General features: G+C 40.0%; 1 protein-coding gene across 1 annotated transcript in view; it reads left to right on the forward strand.

The window, feature by feature from the left end:
• The window catches only part of TG (thyroglobulin), a 148825-nt gene that overhangs the window by 113351 nt on the left and 17331 nt on the right, over window positions 1–18143 (forward strand). Inside the window, exons 42-44 of the mRNA XM_063152571.1 lie at window positions 4380–4544; window positions 5309–5476; window positions 13941–14122. Of these exons, the coding sequence (XP_063008641.1) occupies window positions 4380–4544; window positions 5309–5476; window positions 13941–14122 (515 nt within the window). The remainder of the gene's footprint in view (window positions 1–4379; window positions 4545–5308; window positions 5477–13940; window positions 14123–18143) is intronic.

Raw genomic sequence — 18143 nt, forward strand, 5'->3', positions numbered from 1 at the left:
GGGAGAAATCACCCGCTGGTTACCAGCACAGACAGGGAAATTAAACTAATTTATTTTAATTAGTTTAATTTATTACCAATTAAACAGAGCAGGATAATGAGAAGTAAAGCATGATTGTGGCCATCTGGGATTTTCCATTCTCACTCTTCCTCACAACACTGCAATTATTTCATTTAGGCTCCCCCACTACCAAAACATGGGCACACAAACCAAACAGATGTCCATATATTCTATTTAATCATCTCATCAGAACAGCAGCAAGAGCTTGTGGAGGAAGAAGTGGGATGGCCAGGATAGCACCAATGAAAGTTTTTTGAGCTCTGATGTCCCAAAAGAAAAGTTTGCAAGAGGCACCAGCCCCAGCTCAGCTGGTCACAGCCTGATAACAAAGTGAGAATTCACCTTAATGTAATACTGATTCATCAGCTTCTCACCATTGTGAATTGCAACATTTCCTGGTATCTGAATTTCTACTGTGTATCTGAGCCTCTAATATTGAAAAGAGAAATTAAGAAATGCTGGCAATGCTTCTGGTCCCTGAACTAAATAGTACCCAAGGCTTTGACTCCCATTTTCAATGCCATCACTTGTTCAGTAGGTGCTATTGCTCAACACTGTAAAGTTCCTCCTATTCCTATGAATTTTGGAGAGTAGTGTAAGGATGCTGTTGTGGGCTGTGTAAAACAGCTGCTACTGCTTCTTCTTTCAAACCCTTTCAACTGGGTTGATGTCAAAAATGTCAATGGAACTTCCTCTGTCTACCCTTTCCCCCTTGTTGTGGGTCTGTCTGTAAGGACAGCTAAAACAAGAAGTGTGTGTGGCTTCAGTTCCCTGTAAATCACTTCTAAATGATGCTCCAGTGATGACAAAGTGACTATTGACTACAATTTTATTGTATATGTCATTTTTAGAGGTTCGCTTTCAATAAACAACTCTGCTGGAACAGCAAAGATTTCATTTGTTAGTTTTAAAAGTGAATTTTTTAGCTCTTGTGTCCATGGGTACAGGAGAATTCTTGGAGAATTAAAAACCAGAGGACTAACAAAAAGAACACAGTGTTTGTTATTCTTGAGCTGATCTCATGATTTTTGGTTTTCTGATTCATGATTCTGTCGTGTTGATGGTAATACGGGTGTCATGTAATGGAAACAAACAGGCCCTCCGCTATTTTTGCTTCTGCCTAAGTAGTACTATTTTTTAAAGTACACAAGTCTTCCATTATTGGTTTCTGGGACTAATCACACAAATAAATTATAGTTTTATAGGAAAAGAGGGAACTGCTAAGTGAAGCTCTGTTATTCTCTCTGTCCTGAGCCAAACCTGTAATGTGAATTCAGTGTTTAGGGAAGATTTCTGTTTAATGTGAAGACTGCAAGCTCAAAAAAAGAAAGAAAATTAGTTCTAGGCAACACCAGCTTCTATGCTCACTTATTTTTTCCTGAAGGATTTTTTTTTACAATAATGAAGAAACAGTGACCCTGAATTTTGATGTGCATTTGTAAAGCAGAGAACTGGTACAGTTTTGCTTGCATAACTTCTGCTCTAAGAGAAGTCATGTTTCTAAAGCCTGGAACATATTTTGGATGCACCTTGGAAGGAAACATAATGGTATTGTTTCTAAATACTCTTTGAATGATGCCTTGTGTTTCTCTATCCCCTGCTTCCAGTCCTAGCAAAAATTAAACATGGTTAAAAGTAGTAGATTCCACATCTCTTTCAAACTCCAAAGATTTGGTCTCTTTCAAACCCCAGATGCAAGACTTGCTTCCTGGATATGGCTGTTTCTAAAAAAGCAAACTGAGGAAGTGGCATTTAGGTGGAAAATGGAAGAAAAAGTATATAGAATTAAGAGCAAAAAGAGCAAATAAACCTGTTGTAACCACTCACAGAAAGAAGAGAAAATATCCACAGCAAGACTGAGGCTCCATCAAGCTCTCCTCCCCTCAGAAATGTATTTGCAGAAGTTTGGGGGTTTTGTTTTACTCATTGAGCTTTGACTGTACCTACTGCCAGCCCATACATGTCCCATGCTGTGACATGAAGATTTGCCTGCCCGAGCTTTTAGTTCTGCCCCTGCAGTAGAGAACTTGGGGGACACCTCTATCCAGAACCTTTGCAGTCTTTGTTTTGCTCAGTACATGATCTCAGGGCAATCTTTCAGGTTGTAGATATCTGAGACAGGGAAACTTTGCACAGCTTTTAAAATCTCCAGGAGGAAATGTGTTCAAAATCAAGCACACACAAGGATGTTTTGCTTGGTCCCAGTGAATTTTTGCATTCCATATATCATCTGATTTCAGTACTCTTTCCCTACCAAACTTGGCCTTTTAAGATGGCAACTTCAGAATTTCCACAGAAACTGACACTTTCAAAATTTGTGAGACTTTTGGAGTTTAGGGAACTGAAATCCTTTAATTTTTTTATTATTTTGTTTAAATTAATACCATTTGGAGGTAATGGATACTTGATAAAGCATGCTGAGCATGTTCAGATCTGATGTGGAAGAATATGTTTGCCAGATTAGTACGTAAATATTGTGCAGTCCTGGGTTTCATTTTTCTGCCGAATTGAGTGGGTTCATAATTCCTTACTCCTCATGAAATGCAAGGAAGTTCCTTTTCTGAGTGAAGCTGACGTGGTGTGTTATCCCTTTCTAGTCTCATTCATCATAGCTCTGATGAACATGTACTTCCAAAGGCCAGGTTAAAAATACATGGTTCTCACTCCATGTGCTTGGAACCCACCCACAGACAAGATACTCTCATCAAAGATATTTTTTTTTCTCACTCATGACCAGCTGAGTCAGTGCACCTAGTCAGCAGCTGGCAAATATCGTGCCTTACAAACACAAAATAGGCCACTGCAAATCCTATGAGAGAATAAAGCCCATTGCTCACTTGAGTTCTCATCTAAATTGAGTGCTGAAGTGAGGCATAACACCAAGTGGTGCTTATTTCTTCTTCTCTAGTTCTTCGACTCTCTAAAACTCAAGATGGCTCTTACAGTGGCCCAGATTAGAAAATTAGGTTTTTCCTTTGCTTGTGTGCAACCATTTTCATCTCAATCATTAAGATAATAACAGTGCTTGTTTTCCAGATCTGTTAAAATAGAAGAGAAACCTTTCAGGAGGGTAGTATCACTGGAAATTCTGCACGCAGTGAACTAAAAAGATTGTCTCTACTCTCAAACCCAAAGTACCTCTTTCTCACTATTTTTGGAAATCAATTTCTCCAGTTGTGAGCAATGGAACCCCATTAGTATCAATGGCTCTGCTTCTTTGAAGTATAAAAAAATCTCATGGGTGCTGGCCAGGGCTGCACAGAGTTCTTTGGGTTCAGAGGTTTGAGACAAGTTCAATTTAAAGATTTGCCGATTGGTTTTTGTTTCTTTTTAACTTGTAGTTATGCTTTGAGCAAATTCAGTAAGAAGTATGTTAACCAGTTCAATAGATCGAGGTCTATCATATCATGCATCTGGGTTGTGGGGTGTTTTAGAGGACAGAGCTAATTTTAGCAGCTATTATCAGTAAACTGATGCAAATGTTTGGAAATTAGTCATTGGAACCATGTCAGAGCTATTCCAACCTTTCTGTTCTAGGTCAGGTCTTATCAGATTTAAACAAATTCATCTGCATTTGCAACAACTAGTGTTCATGTTTACTCAAAAACCTTGTGCCATTCTTTCTTGTGAAGAACATTTGCTCTGTTGGCACAGCTGTAGAAAGAATACGGAGTCTGGGGTAGAGACTGGAGCCTGTGCTCTGGTTTTGATCTTCATGCTCTGGTTAATCTTCAGCAGTTTCCTTTTGTTCCTAATTCCTCAGTTCATAACACCTCCAGACCCTCACTGCTCCCTGTGCTAGTTATCCTTGATTTCTAGCTGAAGTTGATTTACACTCAGTGTGAGTACTTAGTGCTCATTTGTCCTTGTACCAGCATTGTCCCAAGGTAGAAATAACTCTTCTTTATGGACATCACAGCTGCTCTCTGTTCTTGTTTATCAGAGCTTTGATAAAAATCTGTTTTGTCTTCTCTTGTAAGATGGGGTCTCCATTTCCTCACATCACCTTCTTTATATCTGTTCCAGTCTTAATGTTTCTCCTTCCACCAAGGTTTTCAGAAAGATTTGTGATGTGATTTGGTTAGAGACATAATATAGATACTTAGAGCTTTTCCAAAATAACTGTGGCAGAGCTGGAAGCAGCCTAACTGACCCTTCACCCCTTTGCTTTGATCTTTAGAACTTGCTTACTTTAATTTAAATACCAGGGTTTTAAGTTCTACAGGTGGAAAGATTTTTCTTCTCATCTTTTTTACCTGCACCAGGGAACCAGATGTTCTGACAACATATATTGACTGATATTGTGGATTTTTTTCTAGGGAGGCTCAGCTTTTTCTCCAGCATCCATAATTACTACCAGGAGGGCACAGACCCAAGCAGCAGCCCTGGCTGAAGATGTGGGATGCCCTTCATCCACCAGTGAGGAAATTGTAGCCTGCCTTCGTCAGTTGCCTGCCCGTGTCCTCAATGATGCTCAAACTAAGGTACAACATAGCAAAGCAAATGCCATTGGCAAGAAATCAAAAATTTTCCATTCACACAAAGCTGTGAGAGAGAAACCATAAAAAATAATTTAGTCTGAATCCTTGTGAAAGAGGAACTGGACTATTTTTGGCGGAAGGAAGTTGTCCATGACATTCAGCTCTGAGCTATGAATAATCACAATTTGATTCTCCTTTAGACTAAATTCCTTTTGCACTGCTTTAATCATGTCTTCTGAAACAAATCTAAAAATTGTTTTTTCCCTCCTTTCAGTTCCCTCTAGCCTGCCCCTGGGTGTTACTCTGCTCAGAGTCAAATGTCTGCAGCTTTAATAACAGAACTTACACAGAAAATGAAGTAGGATAGGATGTCAGTGTTCAGTGTTTGAAGTGGGAGGCTTGTGAAATCTGCAGTATAAATAAATCTGAGATTGATCCTTTACCCACAAATTAAAACACCCACCTGCAATAAATTTTCCAATGAGGACCACCATGGAGTCAATCCCTAGTTTAAAACAACATTTCTATGACTATAAGACAATCATTTCTCTTGGCCTCTTCAGTTTGATTCATCTACTGAGACTGTCAGCAAAATCATTGTTTCCTGCCAATGATGAGTTTGCACTTGTATTACCTGGCCACTTGTTCACTTGAAGGGAATCAATCAGTTGAATTAAGCATAAATAAAATAGAATTTAAAGGGTAAGCTGAATTGACTGCACAATTATTGTTGGGTTGGTTTTTTTGGTTTTTTTTTGCCAACATAGCTGCTGGCTATAAGTGGCCCATTCCAGTACTGGGGTCCAGTGATGGATGGAATTTACCTCCAGGAACCTTTGGCTAAAGCCCTGCAGCGCCCTCAGCTTCGGAAAATAGATCTGCTCATTGGAAGTGCTCAACAAGATGGACTCATCAGCAGAGCCAAGGCAATTAAGGTAGGAAGACACTCACTGGTAATGAGCTGATGGCATCACTGTGATTACAGTAATGACTGTAATCACATGCAGCCTGGAGAGATGCTTTTTGATTTCTACAGGTTGTGAATTATGCTCCACAGAAATATGCAAATGCATTGTCCTTCTCCAGCCACTCTTGGTCAAGATGACTAATTACATAATAATATGTGTTGATTAATATTTCTGTGGGAGGTACAAAATAGTAAGACACCAGAAGTGATTTAGCATTTATACTCTACTGTCTTTCAAATCCTATTTATATTTCAATCTCAGTAGTATCTCACAAAGATGAAAGCAACTTAACTATAAATTTCTTCACTGTGCAGCAGGATTAAATCAGCATTTTGAGGTTTTTTAGCAACTTTTTTTCCTTTTGTCTCCTAGAATACATTTTCTTGTAAAGATGATTCTGATTATGGACTAGGTGTTATATGGAGCAGCACTGGCCTCATGTGTGGTCTCAGGTTTCCGGACAGAAACTGGTGAAAACAAAAAGAATTTCATCCATGCTATACTGTCTGTTGCTACCTTGCAACAGGAGTGTTGCAATACTTCACCTCTTAGAAGGCACTGAAATGCCGTTTCCAGGTTCTCTTTGCTGGTAGCCAATAGTACATAGACCAATTTAATTCAGAATTAATGGCCCACATGAATTAAAGTTCATATTACTTGTTTACACTCTATCAGAAATTTCTTGCTCTTTTTTCATTTCTTTTTCGGAATCAGTTTCAAGAGAAAGTCATAAGAGAAAGGTACAGAGGACATAGTGTGATGCTGGAGGCCTGCAGATAATAATCAAGGCCCTCTGAGAGTGGAATAAACCTCATTGACCTCATTATAAGTCCTGTGATGAAGACAAGGAAGTGAAATCTTTCCTTTACCACTATTTCTGCATATGACAGTTGTCTGCAAAATTGAGATGAAACTCCATGTTGTATTAAAAATTTTGCAACAAATCATGGTGTTGATGAAGGGCACAAGTGCTAAATCCCACTGTCAGATTGAAATGAAAAGAAAAACACTTGCAACTGAGAGTTCAGTAGAAAAATGTTGCCTGTCCAAAAATAAAACTGGAAATATCTTTTTTAATTAAAGGCTTGCAGAAAATAAGATTGGAAGGGAACTCAGTAAGTTGGGGCAACTCAACTGTAAGAAAGGATCATATCTACTGACGGCTTTTTAAAATTTCTCTCTATTTCTGTTTTCCTGTGGCTTCAGGCTTTTAGGACTTAGGGGAATATGAATGCCTTGACCAGTCTGTATTCCTGTCTGGGTTGTTTTCTTAAAGACAAGGTTGAAGTTTCCTGATTTTTCCCTTGTCGACACAGTTAGGGTATTAATTGTTGGGAAGCTGTAATGCTCCTTCCATCACTGAGCTACTTATAAAGATGCAATCTCCAGGTCCTCAGCAGCATTTCTGTGTGCTGGCCATGACCATGTATGGTTGCAGTCAATCAGATTATGAAGTCCTGAACAAGCCACAGACGTATTTAGCTACAGCGACAAAATCTAGTGCAGATGGTGGTTGTTACTTGGAAGTCTGTACCCCATTTCCTCTGTCATAAATGTCATGAGAGACCTTTAACCTGTGCTAAATGTCCTCTCTCCACAACAGACCTCACAGAAGGATTTGAGACAATCCACTCTGTATCCCAATCATCTTCATAATTAATGTTAAGGGTTCCTTTGAGGTAAATCTCACTTGTACCTCTCTAGGAATGGCCGAAGCTGATTTTACTGGTACACTAAGGAGTGTGGGAAGGCTTAGCTGATGGACAGAGCACTGAACTGAACTTGGGAAACCAAGGCATAATTACTAGTTTGCCTTTAACTACAACCTAAGTATTTAATCTGTTCTAAAAAGAGGGAAGCAAACCTCCCTCTTGAGGTGAAAATTCATCTATGGCTGTGCTCCTGCTCTGCAGAGAGAAGATCTCTGGATGTATTTCAGTGGACAAACACAGCTGAAATGTGCTCTGGCAAGCCTATGGAATTGGCCAAGTCCTAATTTCCATCTTCTTTAGGATGGCTGATGTCAGTGTAGACAGTTCAAAGAGTGAGGGGTAAAAACATTTTTTACCAGTTTCTGGGAATAATTGTGCTGGGCAATCCTGTCAGGGACTTGTTCTATTAATCCTGATTTCTCTTAGTACTGATCCTGTAAATGGTAAGGAGGCACTTTGAGCCATTTGGATGTAAGCAAGCTTGAGACATAATGCAAATCTTATCACCTTAGACTGAAGTTGCATGCAAGTGTTATAAACTCTTTGCACTCTTCTCATAGAAGTGAGAGTGAAATTCTAGGCTGCAACCAGACCAGAAAAATGGAAAATCCAGTTGGCACCATGTTGTTCTGTGGGATCTCAGTGGCCTTGGGTTGCTCTGAGTGTCTCTCTGCTCCCACTGCAACACTGTGCTTGTGCCTATTAAGGTCTTTGCTATGAAAAATGAAATAGAAAGACAGAAGGCACCACTTATGTGCTAGCAAAACATTTATGTTCGATTTGCTTACAATTAAAGGCTGAGGTCTCTCAGTGATGTTTGCAGCAGAGAGTATGCTCATGAAGTGTCCATTTTATGGCATTCACTGAAATGCTTATTCTTGTGAACTGAGCCAGATTCATGGAGCACTTCCTACTCATTCCCAGTGCAGCAATTACAAGGTTGAAACTAAGTGGGAAACAAAGCAGAGTTTGTTAAGGGAATGGCAAGTGGTACCATAATGCACTATTATGGACATATGGAGTGGGTAAGCCTGAACCCATTCACTGCAATTCCCATGGCACACCTTCAGGGAATATTAGCTTTGAGCAGTCATAGATTAGGGCAGCTGAGCAGAAATCTCTAGAAATGTTGATTTCAATTCCCAACTGGACAAAAATTTTATCCCTGTCCTATAATTGATGGTCAGGTGGGAGCACCTAATGGCCTTAAATTTATGGATTCACTCATGCTGCTCTATGTCTGTGTTTAGCTCTGTCTGAATGGAGGTCAGTATAGCCCACTCTGTGTCCTCCATATTTTAAACACCTACTATGTAATCTCCACATTGCAAGGACTTGAAAGACTGAGGTTGTATTTCATGTGTTTCCTTTCTTTTTCTCTCCCTCCTTAGTACAATCTAGTTGGATGCAGAACCCAAATCCAGTACATAGGGCAGTGGGTAGATAAAAATCTAGTTTATTTACCTCATGTAAGCAAATGGATCTGTGCAGAACAGAACTACCATCCTGCAATTTATTGCAGTCAGTAATTCCTTTATGGAAAAAGGCATTCAGCAATATACAACAGGTGGTAGATATATGTATATTTGTTATAATAACCAGGAAGAAGTGTCTCCATAAATGCCATCAGTGAGGAGAATGGGCTGAACTCTTTACTTCATATTGAAATTCATTAAAAATCTTGGAAGACTCTGCTGAATGGTGGCAGGTCTTTCACCATCTTTTGTGACAATGTTTGTCAAAACCATTTAAGGCCTAAGGTCTGTACATACACTTTTAGCATTATCACCATTTCAGTTTGTTAAAAAAGTACATTTTGCCCCTTGAAAGATGTAAATATTTGATCTACCTACTGCTACAATTTCTTTTTAAGTAAAGCACTGGGCCAGTTCTACTCATATGTTCCATAAGCTATCCTGCAGCAACAAGAACAATAAGCAGTATTTAACTCATTATTTTGGCAATGCTTATGATGTTTTTGAATAATCAGAAGAGTAGAAAGGAGTGCATGTGCTGCCTTTAAATATTTTCTTAAATAATTTCTTAGAAAACTGGACTATAACTCTAAGCCAATTCCTAATGCTTCTTTAAAGGTTAGCAAAATGTAAATTATTTTATATGATGTGCAGCTGTTTGTATTAATAGGGTAGCACCTGTTGTATCTACTATGATTTCAAAATTGTTCCTTGGTCATATATTTTCTAATGGGAACATATGTTGGACATGGAAAATCAGTTGAACTGAATCAGTTTCTGAGAAGTTAAAATATTTTCTCCTTTTCATGTTTAATGAATTTTATTTTAAACATATTGCTTTGGTTTTGGCTATCATGTTTAAGTCGGATGTTTAAATTATACTGTAGCCAAAGCAATGCTTGAGAAATTGTTTCAGGTTGTGCTATTTCAGTGCTGTTTGAGGGATGAAAATTCTTACCATCTTACAAATGCTAGTTCTGTTTATCATCCATCTCTGCCTGTTGACCCCTCTTTCATCTGAGTCAACACGTCTTGATGGCTCCATAATATTAAAAATTATTGCTGAGGAAACTGAAAAAATGCAGAGTTTTGGGGGCATTTTGAAGACCACTGAAACCTATTTATAGGCACAGGTAGTTTTATAGACTTGTAGAACAGAATCATGGAATACACTGAATTGGAAGGGATCCTTCCAGATCATTGAGTCCAGCTTGTGTCCCTGCACAGAACAGCCCAAGAATCACACTCTGCCTGAGAGCATTGTGCAAACACTTCTTGAAATCAGACAGGCTTAGTGCTGTGCCCACTTCCCTAGGGATCCTGTTCCAATGCCCAACCATCCCCTGGGTGAAGAACCATTCCCTGACATTTAACCTAATCCTCCCCTGACACAACTCCAGGCATTCCCTTGAGTCCTGTCACTCTTCACAAGAGTGAAAAGATCAGTGCCTGCCTGTCCACTTTCCCTCACAAGGAAATTGTAACTGCAATGAGGTCTCCCCTCAGTCTCCTTTTCTCCAGGCTGAAGAGACCTAGTGACCTCAGCTGCTCCTCATATGCCTTCCCCTCCAGACCCTTCACCATCCTTGTGTCCCTTCTTTTAATGCTCTCTAGAAGCTTAATGTCTTTTTTTATTGTGGTGCCCAAAACTGCACAAAGTCCTTGAGGTGAGGCTGCCCCAGTGCAGAGCAGAGCAGGACAATCCCCTCCCTTGCCCTGGCAGTTCAGTGTCATTGCCAAACTTCCTTTGAGTTCTGTGCCCAGGTCATTAATGAAGGTGCTGAAAAGAGCTGGGCTGAGCATGGACCCTGAGGAACCCCACTAGGGACCAGTCACCAGGCTGCTTCACCCCATCCCACACCCTTTTGGTGCCTGACCTGTGATTCAGATGTTCACCAATCATGTATCACAGCTACTCAGGTGAAAGCTGGACATTTTGTCCAGAAGGATTTTGTAAGAGACAATATCAAAAGCTTTGCTGAATTCCAAAGAGATTACATCTATTGGCTTTCCCAGATCATGGAAAAGTGGGTTGCCTTGTCATGAAAGGAAATCAGGTTTAATATGCAGGACTTTCCCCTCATGAAATTGTGCTGACTGAGACCAATGGCAGTGGTGTCTTTCAGGTGTTTTTCAATACCTCATAGAATAATCTTCTCTATAACTTCACCAGGCACTGAAGTGAAATTGACAGGCCTGTAGTTTCCTGGGTCTTCCTTGTCCTTCTTGAAAACTGGGACAATGTTCACCAACTTCCAGTCAGCTTGGGCCTCTCCTGATTACCAAGACTGCTCAAAAGTCATTGAGAGAGGCTTTGGAATGACATGAGCCAGCTCACTGAGGATTCTCAGCTGAATCCCATCAGATCTCCACAGATCCCTACAACTCCCTGTAGAGTTGTAGGGATCCAGCTGGAGCACAGATCCCACACAATTTCACAGTCACCTGGGAGTTCATCATTCTCACAGTCATGGTGTTCCAATTCAGGGCACTGAGTCCCTCATGGCCCATCATCAGTGTTGAAGTCAGAGGTAAAAAATGGATTGAACATCTCTGCCTTGTCCATGTCCCTCTGGGAGAACTGACTATCTTTATTCAGGAAAGGGTCCATGTTGTTTCTATGCTGCCTTTTTTCATTAATATATTTGAAAAAAAAGCTTTTTATTGCCCCTCAATTTCCTGGCAGTTTCACCTCCACTTGAGCTTTGGCCAAATGAATTCTCTCTCTACAGTGGCAAGCATCATTTGTGTATTCTTCCCATGTCACCTGACCTTGCTTCAGCTGGGCCTATACCTTTCTTTTTTGCCTTATTTCCAAGAGAAGATCCCTGTCCAGCCAAACCAGCCTTCTGCCTCTTCTCCTTGACTTCTGACATTAAAACCCAAGGCCAACCACACTGAGTCAGATCAAAGGGCTGCTCAACACAAAATGCTGTTTTCAGCAGTGGTTAAAAGAGGCTGCTTGTAAGATTAGAGTAAGCAAATCTGATACTTCTGGTAAAAGCTCCCCAAACCTCTAGCACTTTACAGCTCAGGGACTTCCTATCCTGAACTGATCCTTCTGTATTTAATAACTATCAAAATATTTTGGTTTTAATTTTTTTTTACTTCAAAAAATAATTGATGAAACCTAATTTTCACCAATTTTTGCCATTTACAAAAACATTTGGCAGAGAGTTCGTCACCTTAGCCATATGTTGGTGTATGATGATCCATCTCCTTCTCTGTAATTTTCAACCATAACCTTTATTTGATACTTGATCATTGATGAGAGAGTGATGGATAGGTTCCTAGATTACATAATCAATACCCTAATGTTTTTTCACTTTGTTTCTCTCTGGTTTAAGTATCTATGACAAGAGTAGAACAAGTTAAAAAAATCCCTTTTAAAAAGCTAACAAAATGAAAGCACTTCATGAAAGTTTCTTGTATGGGTTGATTCATACACAAGAGATTGGGCTTTGCTCTGCTACAGAAAAGTATTTTTTCTTACACACAACTGCTAACCCCAGTCTTCAAATGAGAGATTCTTAATTAAACAAAGCAATGCCTCTGATGATTAGTCGGAACCCAAAGTGATGTGTGCCAAAGCTGTGATGGAGAAATTACTTTTGAATTCAATGAACTTGCAGTCAGGTCTTCAGTGAACATTTCTCTTTTCTGCAGAAGAATATGTGTCCTTTCTGGTTTTAAGCTGAATGATTTTGCAGGCAGGAGTGCTGTGCAGTTTCATATGTGGCATTTGTGCACATGAGGTGACGTGTCAGGAGTGAGCTCCCCATCCTTTTTGGAGTACAGCTGTATTACTGAAGCTGGCACCACATGACTCTTTCACATTGCATGGGCCAAAATCCAGCAAAAGAAGAATCTATTAAAAATACAAGGCAAATTGCCAAGATCTTCCTGGACCTTGGGATACTTGGTAGAGTTTTCAAATCCCTCAAAGTCGCTTATTCAAAATGCACAGAGTGTTAGAATACTAAGGACAAACTTCACCCTCAGCACATAGGAACTTATTTTCCATCTTTAGTTTCTGTGACTCTACTGAAAAGGTATAATTCCATCTGTACTTTCTGTATAGGGTTGTGGAAAGACCTTCTAGCAGCATGATGAAAACCAGCTGTGGGCCATCAAAATAATATATTAAGTAAAGCATCTACAGTAACTAAACTGGGCAGACACTGGCCTAGCTTGCATCAAATAATAGGGGTGGTTTGACTGCCCAAAATAATAGAGGTGGTTTGTTAGATTTTTTTCTCTGGGGTTCTTATCCAAGTTTCAACCAATATACACCTGTATAGTGCCCTCTTTAGAACTGACTTGATGCACAGAAAAGTCCAGGGTAGATTTTTTTTTTAATGAAGTTGTTTTGTTTCTGAAATTGAAATAATTTTTTTAAAAAGTGAAAACTTTCAATGGATAAGGTAAAAAACTTCCTCAAAAAAAGATGTGTTGAAAAATTCCAGCAGTCTTTAGCTTTGGTAAAAATATATTTGACTACAGAAGTTTGGCACAGAAGGTGGTCCTTGTGACATAGGCCCTTTGCTCTGGGGAACTTGCCTTTATGTTAGGAAAGGTCACAGATCTCAGGAAAAAGGGCATTTCCCTGTTGGTTTCTCTGAAAGGCCCTAAGGGTTATGAAGTTTGAAGATCATGGCTGTTCCCTGAATTGGGAGTTGAAGGAATGGAATTTCTCTTCCAGGTCTAAGGCAGATATTATTCCAGAAGGGACCTAAATATGGAACTTGGAGCAGCCATGTCCCTTTGTAGGTGTTCCCAGAAGAGGCAGAGGGACATAGCCATGAAATGGCCTACACAAGTTTGCTTTCTGTAATTTTCAAAGGAAAAGAACAGTAATTCCCTCTCTCCCCTCTAGTTTTCCTTCTTGGAGATCATCAGAAAGGCAGCACTGGACAGACCTGCAGTGGAGGATTGTCCCTGGGAACTCCTTCTGTCAGAGCCAGCAGGATTTCTGTACTATTAGAGATCCATTGCCGCAACTTGGTACCTATGATTTGGACCTACTAGATCAGGGTTTCTGTACTATTGTGTGTCCAGAGGAAGCCAATATTTCTCATTGGTGACAAAGCAAAAGTAGGACTGTCCCCTACTCAATCCCCTAGGAATCAGAGATCACAGCAGAGAGGACTTGTTCCAGCAGAGGGAGATCTGAGCCTACATTGTTCCTAAAAAATTTATCTTTTGGTTTTGTTTCTGAATTCCATGTATGCACTTTTTTCTCAGAAATTTGAAGAAAGTCAAGGAAGAGCCAACAGCAAAACAGCCTTTTATCAGGCTCTGCAAAATTCTCTAGGAGGAGAAGAGTCCAACTCATTCATTGAAGATGCAGCTACATGGTATTACTCCCTGGAACACTCAACTGATGATTATTCTTCCTTTTCCAGGGCATTGGAAAACGCCACCCGGTAAGAAAGTCATCCTAGAACAACTGTGTAATTGGAGTTGAGCAAGACTTGTTTTGCTTATCTAAAGTGTGCATTTATATTCTGAAAAACTTGAGAAATTCTTATGTAAATGAACAGAAAATGGGGAATGTGATTTCATTTTCTCTGACATTTCCAATGTCATTGGTAAACAAACATTGAATTGATTTTTATGCCTTGTGAAAAGTTTGACATGTCATTCTAGAATTGGATATTGAGTTCAGAGTACTAATACTTCTTTTTGCATTTTCATGTCATAGATGTCTGGGTTGCTTGCACATTGTGCATCAACAGTTCCTTGAGTTGTCTCATCCCTGTGACAATAGAATTAATGGTCTGCCTTTTATTCCCAGTCTCCTAATTATACAGTCAGATACTTTTTCCTGATGGTAAAATTTGAAAACTTCAGCAATTACAATAATATTTTTTTTTAATTATGAAGCCTGCAAAATACATTTATTCACAGTGTCAGGCATGACTTGAAGCCATTTCCTCTTGCTTGTTCCTTTGGAGAAGAAACTAATCATCACCTCACTACAACCTCATTTCAGGTAGTTGTAAAGAACAGTAAAATTCTTCCCCTTGAGCCTTTTTTTTCTCCAGGCTGAACACCCCCAGCTCCTTCAGCTGCTCCTCATTAGACTTGTGCCCCAGCCCCTTCCCCACCCCATTGCCCTGTTCTGCACAGGCTCCATCACCTCATGCATGTCAGCAGAGGAATGAGCAACTTGCCTGCAGTAAATGCACTGCCATCCTTTGCATTGAAACATTGTGTGAACCTTTGGGAGGTGGAAGTTGAAAACTTCCTGTTTTCTGCCTCTGAGCAAATTCGGGGACTGGAAGTGTAAGTGGAACAGATTTTCCAGAAATGATTCAAAAAATTATTTCCCTATTCTTGTCTCTGCTTTATGAGCAGATTCATTGTGAAAACTCTTCACTTTTCAAATGTGACGTAGCTTATAAACTGGTGACTTGAATCCTAATGGGCCTGTCCAAGATGTTCCACCTGTGTTCTGAACTGAGACATCACAGCTATAGGCTCCTGGTGTCTGCACTCTCAGTGTTTTCTGTCCCACTGTGAGCCTATCCACAACATCTCAGAGACAGGATTTTCTTTTTATTCCTCCATCAGAGCTGCAGAATGTTGCTCTGGGAGAGCCTTAGGGAGCAAGAGAGGAGCAGGAGCCAAGATTCTCTGGGAAACATCTGATTCAAAAAGAAGACAGTCCTTTCTGGGTGGTCCAGGTGTGCTGGTGCACTGAGGTCATGGAGGAAACAAGCCAGAGGGTTGTGGGCTGAGCTTTGTGCCATTTATCAACTCACACATCTTGCCACATTTGTCCTCCTTTGTAGCCTTTCCCAGGGATGGGCCTCCCATCACCATGACACTGGGGCCATTGCCTGCAGTGCATGCACTGTGGTTCATGGGCATCAAAGCCAGGACTTGTCTTGTCTCCTTCCATCACCACTGTTACCCCTGGGGGAATATTCTTTAGATCAATGATGTTTTAATTCATAATAAACCACTATACAATTTACATTTTAACCATTCTTCCCACCCAGAGAACCCTCTATAAGGAGCTGTTATAACACAGGGCTGTCACATTTGATCACTGGCATTCAGCCCAGGGCTTAGGGTGGTGCAAACATTGACTTTTGCAAAGCTGCAAGGGCTGGCACACCACATATTTCCAGCAGGAATGGGATACACCTCACATTTCCAGCAGGAATAGGATACACCTCACATTTCCAGCAGGAATGGGATACACCGCATATTTCCAGCAGGGATGGGATGCACCACACATTTCCAGTAGGAGTGGGATACACTTCACATTTCCAGTAGGAATGGGATACACCACACATTTCCAGTAGGAATGGGATACACTACACATTTCCAGTAGGAGTGGGATCCACTTCACATTTCCAGCAGGAATGGGATACACTACACATTTCCAGTAGGAGTGGGATACACTTCACATTTCCAGCAGGGATGGGATACACCACACATTTCCAGCAGCGAAACAGGATACACCAGCAGCTCTGCAGGCTCAGCAGCCTCCTGGGTATAGGGATTACCTGCTCCTTTATGATATGAGGCAAATACCTTGGCTAAGAAAAGAAGTTAATTGTTTATTCCTGGCCAAGCAAAAGGATGAATAGTGAGACAAGGGCATCTGATAATACTTTACTTCAAACACTTTGGAAATTACTCCAGCTACAGCGGAAAGTGAGGTGAAACATTAGGTACAGAATGAGAGTCACCTATATCAGCATATAGGTGATATAGGAGATGCTATATCAGCATCACATATGTGGTGGAGAAAACAGGTTTTTTGATGTTTGGTTGGTTGGTTTGGTTTCAGGTTTTTTTCTACTTGGTTTTATTTCTTTATAACAAAAAACTTACTACCAGCATAGATGTATTAGCCAAGAAGAGTTTTATGTAAGGAATTAACTGCTAAAGTTTTAACAGGATTACAAAGTGTGATAAAGCAACATAAGTGGTTGTTATAAACTATATACCTTGTGTAGATTTTGTGGTTTTAAAATAATTCTACTTTTTAATTTGTTTTAGCTGCAATTTTCTGGTATTTTTTCCCAAGTGTAAAATTAGTTTAATTTTCATTTTCCTTCCTTTTTTTTTCCTTTTTAAAACTCTGGTATTCCATGCTTGTCAGAGACAGGCATTTCATTTTTGTGGTTACTATGCATTTAGGGGTTTTTTTCTACTTCCTTAGAATAGCTGACTTTTTTCCTGCCCACAGAACCAACTGAGAATCCATTTTAAATGGTGAAATGTAACTCAAAGCATTTCTTGAGAGCTATTACTCTCCCCAGACTCCCTGGTTTTCAAAGACCATCTGCTCCTCTAAAGCCCCATGCTGACATGTGAAGGCATGTGAAGAGCAGTAATTTTTGTTTCATTTGGGTGTTGTCAACCATAACTGTCAAAGAGCCCTGTGGTCAGTGAGCCCAAGGCTTGTGGTCTCACAGATGAGCTTAAAATAAACTCTGCTGAACCAAGATAGCTACCCAAACTGTGCCTTTCATAACCATACCAGTTAAAAATAGCAACATGTTTTCATGCTTCTCTGATGCCATTTGTTCTTGCACCAGTGGTTTCTTATTTTGTTTTTCAACCTATCAAGTCTGAAGGAGAAGCTGCTGTTTCAGATTCACTAAACTGAGAATTGAAACCTCCCAGTTCCTCAGCAGAAATGTTTGTGTGCACTCACCTAGGTAAAGGTATATAAACACCCAAAGCACGTGCTGAGTCCTCAGGCACAGGAAGAACAGGGAGTGAGGGTGCATGTCTGTATAATATTGCCTTGAGGAATCACAGGGAGATTTATTGCAGTCAGGTCTCCTCTTTTCTTCCTGCCCCTCCTGAACCACTCATGTTTCTTCCAGCTACTGCTCACCCCACCTGCCAGCCCCCTTCTTGGGGCAAAGAAAGGTAGGAAGGTTTGGATGCATTTTCTTCACTTGTACCTTTTAGATAATGGTGTTAAATTCACCATTTGACTTCCTCTTGCACTTTTATTGGTTAATCCTTCCCTCCCAGACATATTGCACCAAAAATTCCATATGGATGAGCCCTGCAGGTTATCTTCAAAAATGGTATCTTACCTCTTCCTGTTCTGGAAACTCTATCCAAGAAATCACACAGATACAAATACAGAAATTATATTACTGGTCCTTAAACCAGGAAATACATAAGACTTCTTATTAGATGCCATCACAACCTAGAGGTGCCTGAAAGAACTTTAAACTACTATAAGCATGATCCCTTATAAACTATAAACTAAACTATAAATACCCTTATAAAGTGGGATTGGGGTTTTTTTTTTGCCAGGATATTTCTTATGTGTCAGATCTGGTTAGTGTTTACTATCATTGTTCAGCACTCCATAAAACAGCACTTCTAGAGAATTCTAAGTAGTTCTAGTCTTGTAGAGGGTGAATATGGTTTCCTTCAGTTGATTTGAAGACAGAGATATGA

This window comes from Melospiza melodia, chromosome 1 (genome assembly GCF_035770615.1).
Source record: "Melospiza melodia melodia isolate bMelMel2 chromosome 1, bMelMel2.pri, whole genome shotgun sequence".
NCBI lineage: Eukaryota > Metazoa > Chordata > Aves > Passeriformes > Passerellidae > Melospiza > Melospiza melodia.